General features: G+C 39.0%; 1 protein-coding gene across 1 annotated transcript in view; it reads right to left on the minus strand.

Moving 5' to 3' along the window:
• KIF5A (kinesin family member 5A) overlaps positions 1 to 22128 on the minus strand; it is a 65968-nt gene extending 43840 nt beyond the window's left edge. The window contains exon 1 of the mRNA XM_058169032.1: positions 22000 to 22128. Within this exon, the coding sequence (XP_058025015.1) occupies positions 22000 to 22128 (129 nt within the window). The remainder of the gene's footprint in view (positions 1 to 21999) is intronic.
• Positions 22129 to 27140: the final 5012 nt, after the last annotated feature.

The following is a 27140-nucleotide window of genomic DNA, read 5'->3' on the forward strand; positions in this document are numbered from 1 at the left end:
TTTTTATATTATTTTTCAGCACTATGTTTTTAATATTAGCTGTTCACTGTTTGGTGCCCTTTGGATGAGAAGAGGGGTGTGTGGGGGGGGGAGATATCTCACTTCTGTGTGTGTGTGTGTGTGTGTGTGTGTGTGTGTGTGTGTGTGTGTGTGTTTGTGTGTGTTTATTTCACTTCAATCCAAAGGGCATAATAATATAAAATAAGCATAAATCTTGTTTCTTTAAAGGTAAGTATTTGGCAGGCTTTTTTTTCCAACTAAGGAATTTTTATCTCAGTATTAAGATCACAGTAACTTTACAAATACAAACACACACACACACACATAAACAAGCTTTTAGAATCCATAAGTAAAGCTCAAAAGGCATAAAAAAGTAATCCACAAGATTGATTTAAAGAATCTGGGCCCCAATGGCAGCTTTAGAGCCCTAACTCTTACCTATACCCCTTGATGAACCCTGCAGATGGATTCCTACAAACTGAGGTGGTGGTAGAGGAGGAAAAGTCATTGTGCTTTACAAAAAAAATTGCCACTTGCATTGACAAAATGAACTGGGAATACAGACCATGCAGTAAAATGGGAGAATAACCACATCAACCTGAACTACCTGTTCGTTAACAAGGAGCTTTGTTAGTCCTGTGCAAAGTTCCCTTAGCCCAAGCTAGACATGGGGCATTTTCTGAGGGCAGAGGTGGTATTCAGCAGGTTCTGAAAAATTCTGGAGAACCGGTAGGAGAAATTTTGAGTAGTTCGGAGAACTAGTAAATAACACCTTTGACTGGCCCCGCCCCCATCTATTCTCTGCCTCCTGAGTCTCAGCTGATCAGGAGGAAATGGGGATTTTGCAGTAACCTTCCCCTGGATTGGGGTGGGAATGGAGATTTCACAGTATCATTCCCTTGCCACTCCCATCAAGCCACACGCACCAAGCCATGCCATGCCCACCAAGCCATGCTCACAGAACCGATAGTAAAAAAATTTGAAGTAATATAACAACTAAATAAAAACAGCTGCTGAAAGTCTACCATAAAACTAATTCTATCAAGATTATGACTGAATGAAAATACCTGAGGGAACAGAAAGCGTTTAGCCTGGCGTCAGAAGCATTAACAACTATGGTACGTCTTGAACTTCCCCAGGGAGAAAACGCCACAGCCTAACTATAATTGGTAGAGGACCAATGCTGTGTCTTCTCAGCTAACAAAAGTAATGATCTTACTAGCTGGACCAACTGGTGTAGATGCAAGCAAAACTTTAGGTATACCAATTTTAAACTAGATGGGATTTTAAAATCCAATACAGGCACATAATATTGATATATGTTTAGAAACTGCCTGGAAATCACAGTAACTGTTTGAAGCACGGATAAAGTAAATTTCACTTCCAATCCCTTGGTCTTTTTAGTTGCTGTAGTTTGGATTTATTGCCATGCTGTTCAAAAGAAGCCCAGATCGAACATTTTATGATGATCTATCACAGATGACATGGGTGGTTTAGAGGAAACATGTTACCTGCCAAGAGGCTATCTAAGAACTTTATTGTCTCATTTACAAGAGAACATAAATTTATGAGTCCATCCAGATACTGTATATCTTCATCCTTCATCGGGGACATCTAGTGGCTAAAGCAAATAATGACACTATCCGCACAGCGTTCTTCAAAGGTTTTGTCTGAATGGTAGATTATAACACAGAAATTAAACAGAGACAGCACAATACAGAATTTTCCAAAAATAAATTAGTGCAAATGTCCAGTTATAAAGTTCTTTTATCAGTTTGGGCACAGAATGGCATTGGATTGATTTTATATTCATTCTCTTACACATATAGTATTAAGTACTGAACTGGTTTTATATTTGGAAAAATGTTTCTATACCAGGGGTGAAATCCAGCAGGTTCTGGACAACAGGTAGCGGAATTTTAGTTTGGAGAACTGGTACCGGAGATTTTGAGTAGTTCAGAGAACTGGCAAATACCACCTTTGGCTGGCCCCAGAGTGGGTTAAGAATGGGGATTTTGCAATATCCTTCCCCCAGGAGTGGGGAGGGAATGGGGATTTTGCAGTATCCTTTCCCTGCCACACTCACTAAGCCACACCCACCAAGCCACACCACGCCCACCAAGCCACGCCCACAGAACTGGTAGTAAAAAAAATTGGATTTCACCATTGTTCTATCTTACAAGCTATGCTTCTATTTATTTATTTTTATTTATTTATTTATAATTACATTTCTATACCGCACCATCTCCCGAAGGACTCAGGGCGGTGTACAGCCAATATTAAAAAAGTAAAGTATTTATACTTTACAAGCTACATGAAGCAATCATTTTGTATTTAATTGGCACCAGCATAAATAGTAATTGCCACATATTAAAAAACTAACTTGACTGCTTTCATTTTGGGGCTTGTAAATTTATGGAATATTGCTAACTTCAATTTGGCATATTATATTAGACATAACAGGCAAATCTTTTGAGGCATATGGTTAGATTAAGACGCTGAAAACAAGACATTTAACTTTTCTACAAAACTATAATTTAATTGAATTTAAACAAATTGTTCATTTAAATATAATGTACACATTAGGAAAAATACAAGAAAATCTGCTCTGTTTAAGAAAAAAGAAGAGCTTTCTCCCCAATATGCCTTTAAATAGTATGGCTCAGTTCCTTGAGAATTATGATCATACAAATATATTTTTTTTCTGACCAATCTTTTTTAAGGTAGTGGGGTCCTCTTAAGTTTATAAGGTCCTTCCTTTATTTATGAAAATGGTGTGAGAAAAACAGACACTTCCACACCCAAGAATTCTAGGAAAGTATAATAAGCAGACAACTGAAAATATTGCAATTTATGAACTCAAAGATAATAACTACTTGGTTCTTCTATGGTAGAACTGAATCCTGGTCCATTTTCATTTACAACCACAATTAGATATAAGAGCAATTTTTTCCCGAACGCCATCACTCTGCTAAACAAATAATTCCCTCAACACTGTCAAACTATTTACTAAATCTGCACTACTATTAATCTTCTCATCGTTCCCATCACTCGTCTCCTTCCACTTATGAACTGTAACTTTGTTGCTTGTATCCTTTCGATTTATACTGTAATTGATTGTTTCCTGATTGCTTAATTGTAGCCTATGACTATCACTGTTGTATCATTAAGTGTTAAATTTGTACCCTATGACTTTCATTAAGTGTTGTAAGTGTTGTACTTAGAATAGAATAGAATAGAATTTTTATTGGCCAAGTGTGATTGGACACACAAGGAATTTGTCTTGGTGCATATGCTCTCAGTGTACATAAAAGAAAAGATACGTTCATCAAGGTACAACATTTACAACACAATTGATGGTCAATATATCAATATAAATCATAAGGATTGCCAGCAACAAGTTATAGTCATACAATCATAAATGGAAAGAGATTGGTGATGGGAACTATGAGAAGATTAATAGTAGTGCAGATTCAGTAAATAGTTTGACAGTGTTGATGGAATTATTTGTTTAGCAGAGTGATGGCCTTCGGGAAAAAACTGTTCTTGTGTCTAGTTGTTCTGGTGTACAGTGCTCTATAGCGTCGTTTTGAGGGTAGTAGTTGAAACAGTTTATGTCCAGGATGTGAGGGGTCTGTAAATATTTTCACAGCCCTCTTCTTGATTCGTGCAGTATACAGGTCCTCAATGGAAGGCAGGTTGGTAGCAATTATTTTTTCTGCAGTTCTAATTATCCTCTGAAGTCTGTGTTTTTCTTGTTGGGTTGCAGAACCGAACCAGACAGTTATAGAGGTGCAAATGACAGACTCAATAATTCCTTTCAATAATACTTTGATGAAGGTATCTTTTTTTTTAATGTACACTGAGAGCGTATGCACCAAGACAAATTCCTGTGTGTCCAATCACACTTGGCCAATAAAAAAAATTCTATTCTATTCTTAGCTTGATCTGCTAAGATTATAATCAGTTTCCTCTGTATTTGTTTCTTCTATCCATGATAAAAGGAGCTGCCAAAATCCCAAAATCTGCACCCTGAGCACTCAGCCATTTCAGGGTGCTGGATGTGGAAAAGGAGAAACAACATAGGGCATATGGATAATTTCCTCAGGAAATTAAAGGCAAAACTGGGATAGAACGATAAAAGACACAAAACATAACAGAAAAGATATCAAACAGGCAAGAGTTTTCCATTCATAAACTGTGAGTGGAAGGGCAATCTCAGATTCAGCAGCAACCTCTTTATTTTTAAAATGAAAAATACCACATGTCACGGTTACAGATACAACAGATGTATTTAAAATCAAGGAAGGGTATTTACAGGTAGATCTCGATTTACAAGCATTTATTTAATAACCAAAGTTACAACAGCACTGAAAAAGAGTGGCTTATGACCAGCTCACACACGTATGACTGTTGCCGTATCCCCATACTCGCATTATTAAACTTTGGGTGCTTGGCAACCAACATGTATTTACAATGGTTGCAGCATCCCACCATCCCGGGGTCCTAAGATTAGCATTTGTAATCTTCCTAGGGAGCTTCTGACAAGCAAAATCAATGGGGGAAACAACATTTATTTAATTACCTCATGATTCACTTAACAACTATTGTGATCTGCTTAACAAATATGGCAAAAAGGTTGCAAAATGAGATATAAACCACTTAACAACTGTCTTGTTTAGCAACAGAAATTTTGGGCTCGGTTGTGGTTGTAGGTCAACAATATACAGTATGTACCTGTACTCTGAACATGCTAAGACAAACTACCGAAACCTTGCCATTCTGGAATATTCTGTTTCAAAAGTGACCAACTGAATGCCTCTGAGTGCATAAACTTGGTTCTCATATTTCTAAGTGGAAGATTTATAAATATTTCTTTGCTTTTTCTTTGCTACATTATCTGATATCCCAAAACACTTCAACAATTTGCTACATTATCTGATATCCCAAAACACTTCAACAATTTGAAAACTATATTTAGCTATTATGGTTAAATACTTTGTTTATCATTTTAAGGCCATTTAAACAACACAGGTCATCACATCTCCCTTTCCTAAATCTCTTAAAGAATTATCTGCTGGATAAAGAAATAGTACAGCATAAGTCAATAGGCTCATTCCTCATAAGCCAATTTAAGTTGCACATGTCCTCCTGAGTGAAATATATGAGTAATGACAGAATCTAATTTACTGTTAATAGATACTATGATATCAAAAACAGAGCAGGAAACAATTACAGACATGAACTGGAAATCCTATACTGTACTGTATGAGATTCTGATGCATGTGAGAGTTATAGACACCTTGTGGTACTGGGCAAAATACTGCTTACCATTTTCTCATTTTTCACAATGTGGGCAATGAGAAACTTGGATGAGATGTTAGAAACTGAGGAAACAAAGGGTACCAGCTGTCAAAATTGGGGGTGAAATGTAAAATTTGTTACTACCAGTTCTGTGGAAGTGGCTTGGTGGTGGGGTAATGTGACTGGGTGGGTGTGGCCAACTTTTTTTTTTTTTACTTTTAAAAGCATTTTTTTACAACCTCTTTGGCCGATCCCAGCTGAGCCACGCATTCATCAGACCCCTTTTTTTTTTACTTTTAAAAGCATTTTTTCGGCCAAAGAAGGGCATGGAGGCTCAGCTGGGCATGTGGGGGGGGGTAGGGATTTTTGCTACCAGTTCTCCGAACCACCCTCTGCCTTCACTACCAGATCAGCCTTGGTCCAAATCCAAAGTTAAGTCTTCTAAACTAGAAAAGATTTATGTTAGAATAGAATATTTATTGGCCAAGTGTAATTGGACACACAAGGAATTTGTCTTTGGTGCATATACTCTCCGTCTACATAAAAAGAAAAAAAAATACATTCAGCAAAACTATCAGAGAGCATTTATCAAGGCGCCATCAGCGCCATCTTGGAGTAACTTTACTTTATATGTAGATATATTCATTTGTATTTCTAGTTTAAGGCTGTTTCACTCAAACATTAATTTCTCTATGAAACACATACCGAAAGAAATGGCAAATTACTTACATTGTGTTGAAATAATGCAAGAATTACAGTTACATTAGGCACGTTGGGCAGAAATTAAGGCAACTTGGATATAGCTTTGAGAACATTTGACTAAATATAAAGAAGGAAACAAAAGGGAAAGGAGACAACTAAAAATATATGAAAGAAAAGAAAACATGCAAGTGCATTTGTGGCTCTTGTAAAAAAAATAATTCTGCAATTTAGCAAGAGAATTCTGCACTTGCTAAACTGGCACAAGTTACAGCTACCAGTATATTATCTCTTCATACAATCTTCCTGTTAGATAAAAGTTTTAACTCTTTGCTAGTCAATTTGTGTCTTGTTGGGTCATCATTTCAAGGATATTTCATTATCAGGTTTCTCAATGTCTTCAACAAAGACAGATCTTTTTTTTTTTTAATTAGAAAAGTTTTACAAAAATTTTTGCCCCATACATCCCCCTATCCCTCCCACTCTAACCCTCTTCCCTCCCCCTTCCCTCCTTCCCCCACTCCCTCCCCCTCTCAGACTTCCCAGAGCAAATACTAATCATCCAAAAGCTCCCACCCATCTTTAAGCCCTTAACTCCCCTTTTCCATAAAAACGAAGAAAGGGTTGTAGCAGTGCAATTTACAATCTTTCTATTCATCAACTATTTAACTTTTTAGTCTTTCAGTCCAGTTCTTAAATATCAGTCTATCTTCTCCATTCGTAATATCTTGCATAAACAGTCCTTCAAATATGATATTTCCATGTTGCCATATAAGTTCATAAATTTTACTGTCCATTCTTCAATGATAAACAGTATTCCAACTTCCGATATTACACCATCAAGAGTTATTCTTCAATATAATCCATATTTACTTTCTAAAATGTATTTGGCTATCCAAAGTCAATTAGGAAATATATCTTATAGTCCATATTTGTATGTCCATTAAATAAACATCATCCTTTTAATTTATTTAAATCTAACATTTAACTCCAGTTCATTCCCATATTCCCAACATTGTATTCTAAACATTTTCTAAACAATCTCGACATATATAATTTTCTTAACAATAAAATTCCAATTATATCTCTTACTCTTAATTAATCAAATAACATTACTAAAATTACAACTCCAACTTATATCCAAAATAAATCAATTATTAACAATTAGACCATATATAAACAAATAGCATCATTACAATCACATCTCCAACTTAAGTTATTATTTTAAGTTTCTTCTTTTATTATATTCAAAAAAAAGAAAAAATGTATCCTTTCCCATAAACATAGACACCATTTAATTTAAAAGCTACACGAATCTCTCCTTGTTCTTTTAATTCCTTATCTTGTATTTGTATTACATCCTTATCCCATTTTTTTGCCATCTCAACACCAATCAACTTAGCTTCTAGCAACAAAGGGTTTCCAGGCTTTAATACATTAATATAAAAGTCTCTTGCTTTAAAAACTGTGCTAAGACAATACTTTCTCCCTTTGTAATTCACTGTTAAACCAGCTGGAACATCCCATCTAAACTATATCTGATATTTCTTAAGTTCACCCACTAAAAAGGCAAATTCTTTTCTCTTTCTTAACATTTTAGGAGGAATTTCCTTCTCATTATTATATCTTGTCCTAATATTGGAAATTTATTTTTATAAAATGCTTGTAAAATTCCAATAGTCTTAGTTGTAAAATAAATCACCACATCTCTTGGTAATTGCCTCTGTCTAGCCAGCCAGGAGTTAACGTGCTAAATTTACTGAATTTTTCCATTTTATTTTTTATCTTTTTTTGCCATTTGGCATATTATAGCTTAACAGGAAATGGCTTTTAAGCAGACAAAGCCAAATGTTATTAAGGACTGTGAAATTTCTATAGTTCAAATACAGAAGTTAAAAGAAGATCTTAAGGAATATTTAATGGCTTTTTTAAAGGAACTTTGGGAGGCTCAAATTTCTGTAATAGATCAAAAATTTAATGAAATGGAAAAAAAATACTGGATTTTAAAGATATGGTGGAAACTCAAAATAAGGATTTGGAAAGTGTAATGGATGCATTTAAATATTTAGCAGATTATACTATTAAGATGAATGAAAGAATGGAAGAACTTAATAAAGTTAATTTGGATTTGGAAAGGAAAATAGAGGAGGTCCAAATGAATCAAGTTAATTTGAATTTAGAAAACAAAATAGAGGGACTAGAGGTTAAGGTGGATAGGGCAGATGAAGAAATGATTATACTACAATATAGGTTAATGGAGTATGCCATAAGGGTGAGAGGATTGAAGGAATGTAAGTGGGAGAATCTAAAAAGGATTTTTACACAGGCTTTTGCACAAATAACTGGAGAGAATCCAGAAGATTTTGAAGTTAATATTGAAAAAAATTATCGTGTTAACAGAGACAGATCTTCTAATGTACTACCTTCACTGGAAAAGTTGGGATATATTCAGATTTGTATCTGCCTTTAAAATAGTTCATGTTGAACAATTTAGCAAAATCAACATCATCACAAGAAATGTTTTGTGACATTTCATATTATGTCATAAACTATTTAGCCCATGCTGAGCTGTATAGCACAGAAAATGTTTTGTGACATTTTGTATTGTTATAAACTGCTTTATAATAATGTTTATATTACAGAAATATTTTATAAAATTTGTTAAATTTCAATTCCACGAGAGTTATGGGATTGTAAGTTAACTAAGGCACTGTAGTTCAGAAAGTTTTGTCTTACAATGCACTTTTCCCCCCAGTTCAAGATTAAAAGAATCAAAAGTTTTAGTAGCATATAGATAAACAACTGATTATCTGTATAAATGAGGGACAAAATACGATACAATAATAGTCCCCCAAATTTAAAATACTACACTGTCAGGAAAAGAGCTGATCTGAAGATAACATCAATGTAAAAAAACATGTGTCTAGATATCATTTTGAGGCTCTGGCAGTGAAAGTGCAAACCACAATTATGCTTGGCCTCTTCTGAACTGTGCCCCACTCACTTGTGTTTTGCTACAGAATCAATCACCCCAGTAGAGAGGCAAAAGCTTCCCCCCCAATCATGGACCAATTAAAACAACTGGAGAAGAACATCTATGTTAAAGCAGTACTAGAGTAAGAGCTGCCTATAAGTCTTCCTGGTCTGTTCCTCTTCGCTCTATCTCTGAGATTTTCTGCAGCATGAACAGTTCTCCTCATGGTTGCCAAGCTACGAATATTCCTCCTCTTCCCCCACCCCTCATCCCCTGCGGGCTGTGGCTACTTCTCTTCTGCCTTAAAAGCAGTCATCATATTTGACTGCAGGAATATTGAAGAAACCGACTGCAGGGAAAGTAGTAGTCACATTTCACATTCTGCGGCAGTAGGAAACAGCAAGAGACAGCTAGGTCACAGTACGGAGAGCATTCGGAGCAGGGATGGAGAATCTGTGGTACTCCAGGTCTTGCTGAACTCACATCGTTAGCTTTGTTGGCTGGAATCATTGAGAGGATGAATTTAGCTATTCTGGGAGGCCCAACAGTTCCCTGTGGATAATTGTTCTGGGTTCAGTACAGAAATCCCCTTTGTGTATTAGTGTTTCAGTTAAGCTGTTAATTACCAGCCACACACTTTGAGTCTCTGCAATTTCCTGTCAAATTTGCTGGAGGATTTACGTCTTTCAGGCATCTTAAATCCACAGTGTAGGTAGTCCTCGACTTACGACCACAGTGGAGCCCAAAATGTCTGACGTTTGTTCAGTGAGATTTGCCCCATTTTATGACCTTTCTTGCCACAGTTGTTAAGTGAATCACTGCAGTCGGTAAGTTAGTAACACGGTGGTTAAGTGAATCTGGCTTCCCCATTGATTTTGCTTGTGAAGAGGTTGCAAAAAGCTTGGGACACGGCAACGGTCATAAGTATGAACTGGTTGCCAAGCATCTGAATTTTGATCACATGATCATAGGGATGCTACAAAGGTCGCAAGTGTGGAAAATGGTCATAAGTCATATTTTTCAGTGCCGTTGTAACTTTGAACAGTCACCAAATCAACTGTTGTAAGTCGAGGACTACCTGTATTCAAATATTTTCTGAGGTTTTACAACAAATAGCTAGTATATAAATTGAAACAAATAATACTATCAAAGGACAGCAAAGCTAATTTAGGATGGCATGCCATTTACATCATGAAATCACACATTTCTACATCAAGGCAATTGCCAAACAAGTTAATCTGAACAATTTACAAATAAGAAAGGACTGAAGTGTCAATCTTAGACATCTGAAATGACTTCAGGAAGACTTCGCCTTCATTCCTTTCTAATCTAGTGTTTACTTGGTGGTTCTGATAAACAGCCAATAACTTAAATTGTAAACTAAATTTTAAATTGCATAAAACCTCTTTAATCAACATGTACATTCCTGCAAGAAATGTATGTCTATAAAATGCCTAAACAGTGAGAGAAGGACAGGGAGTAGCATTCACAGTGACTGTCAACAGTCTAGTTTAATTACTGGGTGGGAGGAACTTAGAATATAGAATCTTGGAAAGTCAATCAGCAAAACTCCATTCCTCATGAAAGGAATTCATTAACACAGGATCCCTATGAATCGTTTAATTTCTTTCTCCCAGATTATTAAATTGAATGGTTCTTCTGCCAGGGTAAGACAGAAACATCCCTCTGTTCTTTGTATGTTTCCTTTGGTGTGCTCTTTTTCTTCATCAGCACCAGTAGTTCTATTATCTATGCCATGTCTTAATCTACAACTTATTAGGGGTCTGCCTGTTTAAGAATGTCAAAAAGAATTAATGCCTCTAACAACCCTCATATTATGATCCTTCCTGACTCTACATTCCACAACCACTGTGTCAAAGTCAGGAATGAAAGCCTTCTCCAGAATTCTATTCCCTTAACCTAGGCCCAAATCCTTCCTAAATATTCTGTATTTGTTTATTTATATTGTATTACACTTCTCCTTTACTTAAGGGGCGTATAGAGTGTTTGGGGGGGCGGGGGGGGGGCGGGTAGCACCTGTGGTCAGAGGTGGGTTTTAGCAGGTTCTGACCAGTTCTGAAGAACCAGTAGTGGAAATTTTGAGTAGTTCGGAGAACCGGTAGTAAAAATTCTGACTGGCCCTGTCCCCATTTTTTCTCTGCCTCCTAATTCCCAGATGATTAGGAGGAAATGGGGATTTTTGCAGTAACCTTCCCTTGGAGTGGGGTGGAAATGGAGATTTTACAGTATCCTTCCCCTGCCACGCCCACCAAGCCACACCCATAGAACTGGTAGTAAAAAATTTTGAAACCCACCACTACCTGTGGTAGTGGGGGTAGGCTTCTTACAGTTGTTGATTTATCTTTGGACCCAATGGTGGATTTCAAATTTTTTTACTACCGGTTCTGTGGGTGTGGCTTGGTGGGCATGGCATGGTGGGTGTGGCAGAGGAAAGATACTGTAAAATCTCCATTCCCACCCCACTCCAGGGGAAGGATACTGCAAAATCCCCATTTCCTCCCAATCAGCTGGGACTTGGGAGGCAGAGAATAGATGGGGGTGGGTCAGTCAGAATTTTTATTACCGGTTCTCCGAACTACTCAAAATTTCCACTACAGGTTCTCCAGAACTGGTCAAAACCTGCTGAAACCCACCTCTGTTTGGACCCCACCTGACATTGTCATCTGTGGCTCTAAGTAACTGTAAGAGGTACAGGGGCCACACCCCAGTAAACCATTTAGGCAGATGGGTCAAGCCAAGTGAGGGAGCCAATGGCCCTTTGACTCTTGGTTAGATACAAGATTTCTCTATTACAGCATGGGAATTCTGACCCTGGCAAATCAACAGGCCCACCAAGCATTGTGGAGCACTAACAGCATCATGACACACTTAGGCAATCCGATCTTCCACTGCAGCAAAAGAAGTCTCCAGCTGTATGTTCTCCATGCCGTGCTGGATTAAAGTCCCTTCTACCGAGAGAATGGGACTGCCCCTGTACAACAGCTAATGAAATTTAAGATTCCATCACCCATAGGATTCTGTTGTGTGATTAATCTTCCTCTACAAAGCATCGGAAGTTCATCTTAACCTAATCCTAATTCATGGAGCCTTTCAGCAATGGGTGAGTGGCAAAGTGACAGGTGGAGATGACCACTGGCAGTTGTAGTCACAAACCTACATATGGGTGGCTCTTGGACCAGTGATCATTCATCTCAGGACCAGGGCCACAGAGATGTCTGGCAGAATCCAGAATGACTGGGCAGGACTTCTAGGATAGCACTGCCCACCTTCACATGAGGGAGAGGGTTAAAAAAAGGACCCTACACATTGCCCGCCTCACAACATCTGGCTAGTTAACCATGGCTACCAAATAATCTACTTAATGGTCAAAAATCATGAAAAATGAATAAAAGAAAACTCATTTTTGAAACTTGGAAACTCCATTCCTTGCTGGATACAGACAAATTGTCATAGCCCAAAAGATGAACATCATTCATAGCAACCATTCTTTTGTCTTTAATAAACAAAAAGAAAAATAGAGTTGGAAGAGACCTTGGAAGTCTTCTAATCCAACCCCCTTCTTCAAGCAGAAGACCCTGGACCATTTCAGACAAATGGCTGTTCAACCTCTTCTTATTAAACTCCAGTGTTAGAGTACCCACAACTTCCAAAGGCAAGCTTTTCCACTAATTAATTGGTCTGTCAGGAAATTTCTTCTTAGTTCTAAATTGGTTTTCTCCTTGATTAGTTTCCATTCATTGCTTCTTTTCCTGCTCTCAGGTACTTTAGAGCAGGGGTCTCCAACCTTGGCAACTTTAAGCCTGGTGGACTTCAACTCCCAAAATGCCCCAGTCAGCTTTGCTGGCTGGGGCATTCTGGGAGTTGAAGTCCTCCAGGCTTAAAGTTGCCAAGATTGGAGACCCCTGCTTTAGAGAATAGCTTGATTTCTCTCCCCGCCCACACCCGCTCTTCTTTGTGGCAACCCCTGAGATATTGGAACACTGCTATCATGTCACCCCTGGTCTTTCTTTCCATGAAATTAGACGTACCCAATTCCTGCAACCGTTCTTCATATTTCTTAGCCTCCAGTCCCTTAATCATCTTTGTTGCTCTTCTCTGTATTTCTGAACATCTTTTTTTAATATCATGGTGAGATGTATAACACTCTATAACACTGACATTGCTGCACTCAGTGAGACCAGGCTGGCAAATACAATACAATATTATGGGAAGCAGCAAGAATGGACAATTTTGGAATGGGAACCCACAAACTGACAACAGGACTCACAGAGTAGGTTTTGCAATCAAAACTGCTATGCTGAAAAATATCTCTACTTGACCCAGTGGATTAAATGAACACATTATGAACACATCCAATTTTGTCTTATCAAGTCCCGCTATCTCACCATTGTCAGCACTCACACATCAATTCTCACGAGTCCGAATGAAGGCAAGGAAGATTTCTATGAGGACCTGGACCAGACTATTCAGATAACCATGGCAAGTGACAGATGTGTCCTTCTGGACGATGGAGTCCTCGGGAGACACGAAATGGAAAAAACTACATCCACAACACAATATTCACACTTGCAATAATCAGTAAAAAATGAAAACCCTACACTGGCACCTATTTGGCTATGTCATAGTTTGTCAGCATAATTGTAACAATGTCATAATCACTCATGCCATGTAAAGTGCTAAGTGCTGGATAGATCACAGGCTGGTCCAGTCAGTCCTCAATTTGCACTTTTATTCTATTATTTTATTTATATTCCACATTTATTATTGTTTATAAATAACACAAGCTGGCGAACATATCTAATACACCTCCCTTCTCCTATTTTCCCCATTACAACAACCCTGTGAAGTGAGGTGGGCTGAGAGAGAGTGATTGCCAAGTCACCCTGCTAATTTTTTCATGTATAAGCGGGACTAGAACTCATAATCTCCTGATTAGTACACGCAGTACACGCAGTACATGCCAGTACACCGAACATTAGACCAAATTGGCCCCTTTACCTCATAAACAAGCAAAGACTGCCAGAAAGTCATTCAACATTGGCAGACTACAAAACCCAAACCTAATCCAATGTCTTCTGTGATGCCTTTATTGTGGTTTTCTATATAAATAAGGGAAGCAAATGAGACTGTGGAAACTACAGAGATATCTCGCTGCTGCCCATTACAGGCAAGGTCTTTGACTGAATTCTCCTGAACAGACTTATCACTGTCTTGAAAAGGAACCTCCCAGAGGCATAGTGGCCTTCAGCGAGAAAGGAGGACAGCAGATATGATATTTGTTGCGAGGCAAGTCTGGGGTAAGTGCATTGAGCAGAACAAGCCTCTTTATTTGGTCTTCATTAGCCTTACAAAGGCATCTGAAATAGTAAATAAGGAGGCTCCTCTGGATCATCCTGAGATGTTACGGATGCTCAGAGAAATTTGTGAAGTTGATTCAGCTACTCTGCAACAGAACGACAAAACATATTTTTTACAACAATAATACATTGACTACATTTGCCATTTCCAATGGGGTAAAACAGAATGCTAGCCTCAGTCGGCAATAGAATAAGTTTTTTAATTGTTGTTTTTTAATCTGTATTTATATGTATTTTAACTGCCTGTGAACCGCCCTGAGTCCTTAGGGAGATAGGGCGGTATATAAATTTGAAAAAATAAATAAATAAGTCCTATTCAGTCCATTCTTCACTTTCATGTTGTCACTTGCTATGCAGGAGGGAGTGTACATGACCTTTTGTTTCTTGAATGCTTAGACCAGTGGTGGGATTCAAATAATTTAACAACCGGTTCTCTGCCCTAATGACTGGTTGCATGAGTGTGGCCATGTGGTCCAGACTCCACCTCCTGGACCCCCCTAGGAGCAAAAATGGGCCACGGGGGGGACAAGTCACCCCCCCTGCGGCCCATTTTGGGCCTAGTATGGCTCCCTGCAGCCTCCTCGGAGCAAAAACGGGCAGCAGGGTGTGTGTGTGTGCCACACCCCCATGTCCCATTTTGGGCCTAGAAGGCCTCGCTGCACTTATTTGGGATCCAAAATGGGGCACGTGGGGACTCCTGGAACGGGCGGGGAGGGGCCAGCCAGAAATTTAACTACCGGTTCTCCCAAACCGGCTGAATTCCACCACTGGCTTAGACTAAATTCTTCCAAACAGTCATTCAAGAAACCCTCTTTGCTGATGACCGTGTGCTCCTGGCACAAAGACACTGATCCAGAGTTGATGCTGAACAAGTTCTCAGTTGCTCAATTCCTCTTCAGCCTGATTATCAGCCTGAACAAGACTGAAGTACTTTAGCATCCCGTGCTAAACCAAAACAAAAAATCACTGTTGACAATAGCTAACTGATAAATATAAACAGCTCCAAATGCTTGGGAAGCATCATCTTGAGCAATAAAGTCTTTGGACAAAGAAACTGACTCTCGGATCAGCAAGGCCAGCCAGGCATAAGAGCAGCTACGTATTAGAATGCTCAGTCAACACAACATCCACACAGTGAAGGTCTATAAAGCTGTGGTTATCCTTTCTCTCCTATATGAATGTGAGTCCTTGATTCTGTACCAAAAGCACGTCAAAAAACTGAAGAAATTCCACATGGTTTCTGCACTCCATCCTTAGCATTTTTTGGCAAGACTGTATCTCTCAGTTAGAGGTCTTGAATTGTGCCGAGTTCACCAGCACTGAGTCCCGTGATTATTAGAGCCCAGATCAGATGGCGGGGGGGGGGGGACGGGACATGTCATAAGAATGTATACTTGTCAGTTGCTCTATGAGTGTACTGGAATCTTGGGACTGACAGCCCACACGCTACAAAAATGCTGTGAAAGAAATACTATGTCACTATGACATCCAGCCAGAAGCTAGAAACAACTACAGCTGCTGACAGAACCCAACAGCAAACCTTGTGCTATGAAACCTCCACCAACTTTGAAGATAGGTGCCACCAAAAAAAGATAGGAAACTGTGAATGGAGTCACAGAATAACATTCAGAGATACTACAACAATGGATTTTCAGTGTCCCCATTGTGTAGACTGTGCTTCCAGATTGGGACTGAGGAGCCATTTCTGCTTCCACAGACGAACTACATAACAGCATATCTTCTTCAAACTTGGACTACTATATTAAACTATGCAGCAAGTTATTTCCTCTGTTACATTTCCATTCTAATTCAATAACAAAGCTATCTCTCTTCCATAGTACCGTCTATGGCCAACTAAAAAACAGGTCTGTCTTGCAAGTTTCAAAACTAGTAGCTCTAAGTATATTTCTATATACATTTTAATAGTAAAGAAAATTAGTATCAGGAGTGTTCATACAGCTTCACTGTTAGCTTCACTCAGAAATAAGAATGCTATATTACTCAGGACATTCTCACCAGTGGTGGGTTTCAAAAATTTTCACTAACAGTTCGGTGGGTGTGGCTAGGTGGGGGGCATGTGACTGAGTAGGCATGGCCAACTGGACATCACTCATGCCCATGGCCACTCAGTCACATGATCCCCCCCACCTAGCCACGGCCACAGGAAAAAGTAGGAAAATTTTGGGAATTTCCACCTATCTATCCCTGCCCTCCCTTCGCCAGTCACCCCTGTTTCACCCCCTTTAGTGGCCCCAGCCCTAGCCCCGCTTTCTTCCCCACCACCGTCTCGTTGTTTGGGCTGTTTACCTTCCATGGCGGCTAGTCCAGAGTCTGGAAGGCAAGCTAACTGGAGTTTTTGGCAGCCCCCAGCCAGCCCCCAAAGCCGCAAAGTGGCTCTCAAAGAAGCGGTGGCTGCCTGCAGGCTGCTGAAAAGTACAAGAGGTCATGGAAAAAGCTACTGCCATCGCCACCATGTTCTTTGTGCATGTGCATCCCATTGGACTTGCAAGGCAATGGGATACGTGTGCACAAAGAACATGGCGGCGATGAACATGGTGGGCAGGGCGAGCAGGCGGCAACCAGGGGAACTTTTTGGAGGCATGGCCAGCTGGCCATCTCTACCAGTTCATCAACCTTGGCCAAATTTCCGCCAACGGCTCGCGTGAACCGGTGCGAAATGGCTGAATACCACCTCTGATTCTCACTATGAAAATTAATCTTAGTTCTCTTTTGGTAAGATGGGAGTGTTCATCTATTTAGAATATTACTTTGACAATGAGCAAAATACGCAACCTAAGATAATAGGTAGCTTGTCCCATAGTAAAAGTATTTCACAGTGTAGCTTAATAACAACTTACTGTACTTGTTAGCGATAAGCAACATAAAATCCCACACAAAATGGAATGAGAAGCCTGGCTTTCTCCTTGGACAACATGGAAACCTAGCAGGCTGGGACAAAGTTAACAGAATGGCCAAGTATTATACAATATTTGGTTTAAGAATTGGAGGGTCCAACACTGGTAAACACCTGTACCACAGGTTTTTTTAGGGGCGCAATCAGTGGTGGGTTGCTACCAGTTTGTCCCGGTTTGGGCGAACAGCTAGCAGCAGCAGCAGCAGGAGACTCCACTGACCTGCCCGGATGTCATGAATCTGCGCATGCGCAGAAACTTCTGCACATGTGCAGAAGTGGCATGTGCATGAGTGAAGCAAGCGCACACATGTGGTATGAGCAAACCGGTAGCAAAGGTAAGTGAAACCCATCCCTGGGCGCAATCTCTTGTAGCAATTTATACTATGGTGAAGGAATCGTATATGGGTTCCATTTAAAATCTAGTAATTATTGTTAAATACGAATTTCAATACACAAATTAGAATATGGAAATTTAGGAAATTTGTTTCCCCTTTCATTTTCACAGTGAATTGATTCCTTCCTTTCTGCATAAATGGTCATCTCAGTTACAACTCAGTTGTTTTTTACAAAGTAGATTTTTATATTTGCTAAGCATGTGTTTCCATGCCGGAAACCTCTTAGCAGGTTAGTAAATCATTCTGAAGGTTATAATGATGATGATTTAGAAAATAGATTACGTGCTTAGCATCATCCCAAAACAATACACTCTTGCACAAAATAGCTCATTGGGAATGCAAGTCCTTACCAGCAGAGAGCAAAGCCACCTGCTTACCCTGAGGAAATAATCTCAACCACAAAAGATTCAAAATGGTCCCTCTAACCCTTTCTGAGTAGAATAGAAGTCAGGAGATACAGTATGCCAGGCAGCTGGCAAGAAACTGTACCCCCAAGCAGTATGCAAAGGCCAGCAGACAGTATTTTTACCTTTCAGATAATTTCAGTCTAAAAGTTAGTTTGTTCCTTAGTCCTGTTTCTGCTATTTTTCTTCCTATTGCTGGTTTTACACCGTATTCTTTTGCTCGCTTTTTTTTTATTCTGCTTTAAATATTTTACCATTTTAGGATTTTCTAAAAACGCCAACAGAATTTTCTATTTCCATGTGGTACAGTATAGAAATATCGTGACTAAACCAAATAAGCACGTTAAACATTAATTTTTTAAAAAAATAAAGTTTTTTTTCCTACAAATGCCTATGCTGCTTCTGTCTATTTATTTATATATCAAAGTTAGAAATTCCCCATCTCCCTCACAGAAGAATTCTGGGCAGTGTACAAGTAAAATCTAAAAACAAAAAAAACCCTAAATATTACATTAGGAGACAAAAGTAGTTAAAATTCAAAAGGCGGGGAGAGGGCCATCTTACCAGCTACCATAAAGTTCCTTCTCCCCTTTTTAAGACAGGCGAAAGTGAGGTCTGACCCATGTCAGGAGGGAGAAGAGAAGAATAAATGATGGGACTTGGTAAAAAGTAGATAAGGAAGAAGTACTGGAGCAGTTCTTCCTTCTGCTGATTCTGCTGGTAGAGTTGGAAAGTCCATTTTCTAAGTTGCCCCATGCATTCTTTTAAATTCATATTTATACCCATGGGATATTTATACCAGGAAGGTCCACAAACTTGAATAGTTTCAAAGACTAAAATATTCCAAACATAGGTAAATCATATTGCTTATTCTGTGGCTGATTTAGCTGCAACAGGCCTCCCAGAAATAAGAGTTCTTCGGAAGAAGGGCGGTATACAAATTAAATAATAATAATAATAATAATAATAATAATAATAATAATAATAATAATAATAATAATAATTAGTTTCCTATCAAATCCAAGAGCAGACCTGTATTGTCTAGATCAGAACTTCCCTCAGGAAATAGTCTCCAGTTGTTTTGAATATCACCCCAGCCATTTCTTCCGTTATTTATGATGGTGAAGATGATAGGTTTAGAATCTGCCTCAACTGGATATTAACCAGGGTAGAGAAACTTATGTACATGTTGCAGCCTAGACTTTTACAATAGTATCAAGACATTGTTCAATGATGCAAGGAATTCATTTTTCCCTTTTTCTGTGGGATCCAATTGATGAAATGGGTCATATGGTAAAATGATGTTGTCAAGGGGAGGGCTTGGTGTGGTTAGTTATCTTTAGGTTTATTTTTTTTTTAAATCTAGGTTGTATTGGTACACAGCAAAGCATGACATGGGGTTTATTTTACATTTATTGAATAATACAGAGAAATGCTTTCACCATTTTGTGGTGATCAGTTGCTTGTATTTAGCAACACGATTTCTGGAAAATATTAGGGTTTCAGAAAGAAGGTGCTGGCATTGCACACGGTTTACTTCTATTTTATAGCGAGAGATAATAATAGCCAAAAAAAAAAGGTATATAGTCATGAAGCAACAGAACATGTTCAAAAGCAACAGAGTTTTAACCATGTTTACCAGGACTAGAGAATCATAAAAGATATGAGAATAATTTTCCCAGAGTATTTCAGGAGAAAAAAGCTACAGCTAAACAGACTTGTTTTCCTTGATGTGTAACAAAATCAATTATTAACATAAGCTGTTTCCAGCTGGAAATTGGTTCGGCATCAATGGGGAAAAAATCAGCAAATCAAATAATAAATATATCATCACTATTGCTCATTTCAAGTGTCCAGGAGTGGATGCAAGCAGATAGATGCTGATTGTAAAATCAATGACTTTACCAGTTGGCATAGGCAAAGGAGACCCTCCCCCCCCCAAAAAAAACCCCTTTTGGATGCCATGTGCAATCACAACTGGAAAGAGCAGTAAAGGGCAGAAGATCAAGATGATGGTGGCATCAAAACAAGGATGTAACCTAGCAATGGATCCTGGAATGGCCTAGAGCTGAACACAAAGGAAGGGAGTGGTACCTAGGAAGGAAGGCTCCTAGTCATTGCTCTGAGTGATGACCAAGCAACTGAGCCCAGGCATTCTGCTGCTTGCTCTCTCTGCAGTGAAATTCATGCCTTGCTGTGGTTTTCTTCCAAAGGAAGAAGAATGGAGTTGTCTTTCAGGAAAGGAAAAAAAAATCTACCCAACTTCAACCGCCTAAAATGAATCCATCTTTTAATAAGCCAGTCTTAACTGGTCTGGTGGTAACTGGGGTAAAGCTAAAGCAATTTTGAATAGTTTGATTGTAGTTCAAATGAACAGGCAACTGTCGTTCAGGCTTTATAGAGAAAGAAACGACACAAATTGTGAACACAGGCCCATCGTGTTCAGGAGCTCCGCTGAAAATCTCTGCTGAACCCACCAGCTGGAATGACTTTGCAGTGCAGCAGGACCAAATCAAAAAAGGCTTTTTTTAACATGCCAGCCTTTTCCAAGCCAAGGCAAGAGAAAACAACTTGACATCCAAGTGAAAAATAAATTGGTTATCACAGGCCTTAATTTGCCGGTGCAATAGGAAAGCAGTCAGGCCATGCTGATTGATAACTTTCTCTGCTGCAAGGGAATAGGGAGAGATCCTGGAAGCATAAATGCATGTGCAGTAAGTAGACTATTTGGAGTTTGAATCCTCCCATATACCACGAGTAGCTGGGTCACCTTGGGTGGAACCAGACTAATTTTAATTTAATATCTATCAGTTGTGGCCAGTGGGTGAACCCTAAGTTATAAAGACTATTGACGTAGATTATTCATCTGCCAACTGTCTGCAAAGTGACAACTAGCTACTTCTTGAACATATACAATTCTTAGTCCCGCAATTGTAATCAGTTACTGATAAAATAATGGCTTGTGGCATTGTGGCTATGAGAGTTTGAGGTTTAAACATAATTGTTCAGCATGGTAACAGCATATATGTTTCTACTCCAAGCAAAATCAATCATGACTCCTCCCCTTAGAGGGTATATTTAGCTCCTGAAATAGCCAAACAATAAAGGACAAAAAACCCAGAATTATAACAAAAAGAAGCAAACACGGAGACCCCATGGACAAGCTTCAGGGGCGTTGTCAGACATGTGTAAGCAACCTGCAGACTATTTAGTAAACACCTGCATAATTTGTATTCTTATACCTATGAATGGAACTGAACATGGAAGTATTATGGAGATGGATAGGATGCAGTAGCAATTGCCAGAAAAATCACCATTACTAATGTTGGAAAATCAAATTAGATATCAACTTTTCATCTTTGAGCGAATACTCTGTAGATGGGGATGTGGAGGAGAAAGAGCAGCATAATTTAAAGTTGAATCGACAGAATAATTTTAAGGTTTGGAAAGAGACAAAAATGCAGGACTTGCAAAGAGATTTGATGGAGAGAAACCAATGTTGCATTTGCTATGAATTTTTGTTTTGTTTTCCATCTAATTCTAAGAGGTTCCTTTATTTTTTCCCCAGGAGTCAAACCAATAGCTAGTAGCCACACCCAGTGGCTTCAAGGATGCAAACACAAATAAAAATCTCAAAGCATCTTTCTACCATTATCAATTTTTCCTTGGACAGATGAAGATGCGCCCATGTTTATGCTGCTAGCTTTTAAGCTAGCAATAAGATACAAAATATTCCACCTGGATGGCTCCTTAGCACACAAAAGAGCTGAATTTAAGCATAAATTCAGCTGGTTTTAAGACCAACTGGTTCTTGTACCCAAGGGCAATCTACCATCCAGAAGAGGCCTTGCTAAGAGGATCAAGAGCCTTTCATTTCTGAAGCATTTCCAGACATATGTACATATTTCTCTCACCTCCAGCATTTGCTTACCCCAATGATGACGGTGTCATCGCCCTGGAAAACCGGGATGAATTTATCTCCCCGTATGATCTCCGACTGATTCAAGGGCCGGAACCTACAGAGCACCTTGATGCTGCATTCATTGAGTTCGGTAGTCATGCTGGCTGGGCAACGGGGCTTTGTCCTGATGTGCAGCTTTTGTAGCTAGAAGGAGCGAAGAGCAGCAGGAGATGCAATTCCCAAGCAAAATGAGAGACAGGCAAAAGCAGGTTGCACACAGGCACTCTCAAAGAAGGATCACAAAGGGGAAGTCTTTCCTAGATTGTCACCCCACAGCAGCAGAGCAGTTGGCTCTCTCAGCTGGGCTGGTAAGTCTTCCGTGCCTGTGGTACCCTGGGATGCTGCTTACAGTGCCTGTATCCCCCTCCTCCTGCTGCAGGAATCGGCAGCATCAGCATCAGGCAAAGGGTTGGGCTGTAGCTCAGGGTTAATACATTTAAGGTGGAACTACCCCAGTGCCTTAAGGTGGACATGATTATTTTTTTTAAAGAACTGCACCTTCCAGCTAGTCTCTTCACTTGATGTTCCAGTTGTTAGAAGTTATTTTGTTCCCTTTATCCTTTCCAGATACAAGACAATACAGGGATCCTACAGACAATAAATATAAAGAAGCGAAAATATTGAAAATGAGAGTTTGTCATGCAAAGTTTTAAAAAACTTACTTTTCCCCATTGTATACAGCTGGTAAGAATTTTCAAAGCTTCTCCTTTATTTCAGAAATATCCACAAAAAGAAAAAAAAATCACAATTGAGTGGGACTTGAATGGTGTGGGACTAATTCAAAGCCATCACTGAAAAATTCACCTAAAGCTTATCGTTTATAGAAGACTGGAAATAGCAATGTGTTATTTTTCATCAATTAATTTGGTTATTTCAGATTGGTTTTAAGAGAGCTCCAAAATGGGAATAGGAATTGAGCAGGTCTTTTATAAATTGAAGAAAATGTTATTACGGTAGTAAGGACAGAGTAAATATAATTGTAACTGGCAATGCCTGTGGATTGACTTGCTGAAAAGTGCTTCCAACTCATTATGTAGAAATGAGGCTTAACATGGTAGTATCCTTAACGTATTCAACCAATAATAAGATTGATTAATCCATGAAGTCCTCACAATAAGCAATATAATTCTTGAATATGTTTATATGACTAAGCAATGAGTGACAATATCTGATGGTACTGTGAGAAATAGAACTTGTGGAGAAAAGGACAAATCATTTCTCAATTTTGTTTTGATTCTCACCTTAGAAACATACTTAGCATGCAGACAGAACTGGAGTTACTTGACCTGAAAATGAATAGTGAGTATGTCCTGCAGTGACTGCAAATAGCTTCTCTTCTAGTGTCTAGTCATAGACCACAATGGAATTACATAATAGAATAATGTCTACAAGACAACTATCTGCTCAGTCCACTGCTTGTGCTGGTTCTCCCTTCATTAACTGAGATAAAAGTTGACAATTCTTCCCCAAACGAATGATTGAACCAGTTACCAGACCTATGTTTTCCTTTCCTTTTTCTTTTAAAGACTATGACTTACTAGTTTAGGAGTGAATATTCTGTTCCTAGTTATTTAAAATGAACTTTTTGCCTGATTTTTCAACAGACTTTTAAGCGTGCTGTCAAGAAATGCTCATACTTTCACAGGCTTGAGTTTAGTTCAGGTCTAAGTTCCCAAATGTTTCGGGTTGGTAGATATACTTGGAATGAAACCATATCCTTGGTATTCTCACAAAATAACTGTTACAGGGGCACAGCAAGCCAGTGGCCACTAGAAGCCAGATGAACAATATTGCTGCTCACTATTACCTGTGGCTTCCTGGAATGCTGTCCACTATTCCTCTTATTTCTGGACTTTTCAAATATTTTCAAACATTGCTTGTTGCTGCTGCCCTCCCCCCTTTTCTTATTTTCTATGAATTTGTTTGGTGTACTGTACATGAAGAGCCCGCAAGCGCTCTCATAAATCAGTCTTTGCTTTGCTGCCTGCTTATTTTCTTTAAAAGAAATACTGAATCTTTAAATAAAGGAAGAACAAAGAGCCTGTGGCTAGAAAGGTAGATATTCTAAAGGCACCATTTTGAGAACCCAGAGTATATTGCTTGGTGCCCGAATGCTCCTTAAAAGTCCCACCATTAGAAACAAAATATAGGATTAGCATACATTTCAGCAGAGTCACAATGCCCTCAAGGAGAATGGGATCTAACATGGGCTAAATTAATAGATCATCTACCACTTTCAAAATCCTGCTAGCTTATGTGGAGAAAGATTCTTGTTGCCTTTATGATGATGATGATGATGATTTTTAAATGTCCTCTCCTTTTGAACATAACCATTGATGGCTACACCTTGTGACTTTCGCTGAAAGAAAGCTAAGGAGGGTTAGACCTGATCTGTACTTGGATGGGAAACCTAGGAAATTCCATCCTAGGACGGGAAGCTGAAAAACATCATGGTAAGCAATGACAAACCATTTCCACTTGTTGCCAAGACATTATCTATGGGTATTAAGTCACTGGAAACAGACCTTTTCTCAAAGAAGACTTTTTTTTTAAAATCATGGACTAAAACTGAAGTTGGAACAGGAATGGAACCCAGAACCTAGAATCAAAGAGTGAATCAGTTTTATTCATCCAGTGCATCTGTTGTTATTATTTCCCTGATAAGGACACCCATGCTGGCAATTCACCCTTGCATAATTTCCTAACTGGACCATCCAGGTAAAAGTTCCCCTCTTGCTGACGAAACTCCTTTGTAGGCCTTTCTCCCCATGTCTAACCTTCAAATGACATTATGTCTGAGCTATATTTTTTTCTCTTGTTAAATTACAAAAGGAAATCTATGAAAATCATTTGTAGTCGTACATAAGGTGGCTCAGTGGCTAAGACGCTGAGCTTGTCGATCGAAAGGTCGGCAGTTCAGCAGTTCGAATCCCTAGTGCCACATAATGGGGTGAGCTCCCGTTACTTGTCCCAGCTTCTGCCAACCTAGCAGTTTGAAAGCACGTTAAAAAAAATGCAAGTCAAAAAATAGGGACCACCTTTGGCGGGAATGTACGCCTTTGGCGTTTAGTCATGCCAGCCACATGACCACAGAGACGTTTTCGGAATCACTGGCTCTTCGGCTTTGAAACGGAGATGAGCACCGCCCCCTAGAGTCAGGAACGATTAGCACATATTTGCGAGGGGAACCTTTACCTTTACCTTTTATAAGGTACTCATGTATATTGTACTGGGCCTTAATGTATAATATTAAAAACGTATATAATTTTTAAATAAGAAAATGTGAAATCAGCTTTTATTTAGGTCAAGAGATCATAGGCTGATAACAACATTTGTTCAGACTAAAGCACAGCTTTGGGGTACACAGAACTTCTCATGGGGCTTAACCAGGCAGTAATTATCACGCAATATGTTACAAATCCAGTCCTCTATTAGGTGCTGCAAGAACACAATTGAAATTGGCTACATAACCGGGGTGATTCCTACCACCCCCTTTCTCTAAGCTTCTAAAGTAATGGCCCAGCCAGGAAGATATGCATACAGTAAAACCTTTTAATCATCACCACTGCTTGCTCTTCCAAGAAACAGAGAGCCATTTGGGCAGATATTTGCAAAAACAGCAGAAATCAGAGGAAGTCTTGACAGAGGAAGACGTAATGATAGCAGAAGGGCAGCAGCTTTTTTTGCAGCAGGCAAGAAGACAAGAGCAGAACAACTGCAATAATTGGCAAAGAGAGTTTTTTTCCTTCCAGATGGATTGAACTAAATGAAGTTTTAAAAAGGGACGGCTGAGAAAAGAGAGGTGAAGTCTCTGGTCTGCTTGCAGGTCTTTGAGACGTCAGGTAGGATACTGAGGAAAACACCAGATGCCTAATTAAATGGCCCTCCTTCTGATTCAATCTGGAACAACAATTCTTATGGTATTGTGGGAAGCTCCCCCCCCCCCACAATGAAATATTTGGGGAAATATTTTTTTAAAAGACAGAATATTATATTTCCCCTAAAGGAGAAATGAAAAAAATGTTAAGGGAGGCAGAAACCAGCCCCAGTTTCCCTGCCCCAGCAGAAACTGAGGAGAACAGTTTTTAGAAATGCAGATTTGGTAATCCATTCAGAAAGATTTGGTAAAGACAGAAACTCAGTTAAGCAATAAACAAAAGGTTGACAAAATTAGCTCAGACAAACACCTAGGATTTGCATTTCCTCTTTTGCCTACAGAGCCAGCTATAACCCTTACATGACCCCCATAGGAATCCAGAAGGTATAAAAACCCACCCGCTCTAAACTCCATTTTGTCAGCTGCCCAGAATCACATGTGGTTCTGCTTCATCAATAAATGGAACCTTTCTTTCCAATCAGCCTCCAGCGTCCATTTTGTTTCCAGTACCTCTCTCCCAGCTTGGAACTGAACCAGATGGATTTTCCTTCCAACAGTATACATATTTTAGCACAGTAACCATATGCTGCAGCGTTAAACAGAGGAATGCAGGGCACTGTAAAATAATCAGTTTGATGATAGACAAGGTCTGAGGAGGCCACGCTGAAACTGCTACTCAAGAGTTACAGATAGCTAAGTGAATTGGGGCCTCTGAATAATCTGCCCCACAGCATTGCTTTGAGATGCTATGCATGGAGAACACAAAACGAGAGGAGCCAAGAATGGGACTTTAGTCTCCCTGAAGGCCAGTTAGATATATGTAACTTACGTGTTATATGTAATTTAGATATTTGTGTATGAGTATTTGGAAACAAATCACATTCTGCTTTATGGATTTTGCATTCATTTGCTAGCAAACCTTACAAAAACCTCCACTGAATTTGAAAGGGTTTTGGACATCACGTGTGCATATATTGCAACAATGCTTAATGTGTAAATAAATGGACAATTTTAAAAAATGTAACCACAACCTATTAACTTAACTCTATCCCCAAAAAGAGTTTGAGAACTACATTTTAATCATTTAACATATTTTTAATTGATACATTGTTTCCAAGAGATTCAAAATGTTAAAAAGATCAAATGTTTACTTAGTAAAGACCATTTTCGCACAGGTGGAATACTGAATGCTGAAAATTAGAAACGAGCAAAATTAGAACATCTAATGAAAGAA

The sequence above is a fragment of the Ahaetulla prasina genome, chromosome 2 (genome assembly GCF_028640845.1).
Source record: "Ahaetulla prasina isolate Xishuangbanna chromosome 2, ASM2864084v1, whole genome shotgun sequence".
Lineage (NCBI taxonomy): Eukaryota > Metazoa > Chordata > Lepidosauria > Squamata > Colubridae > Ahaetulla > Ahaetulla prasina.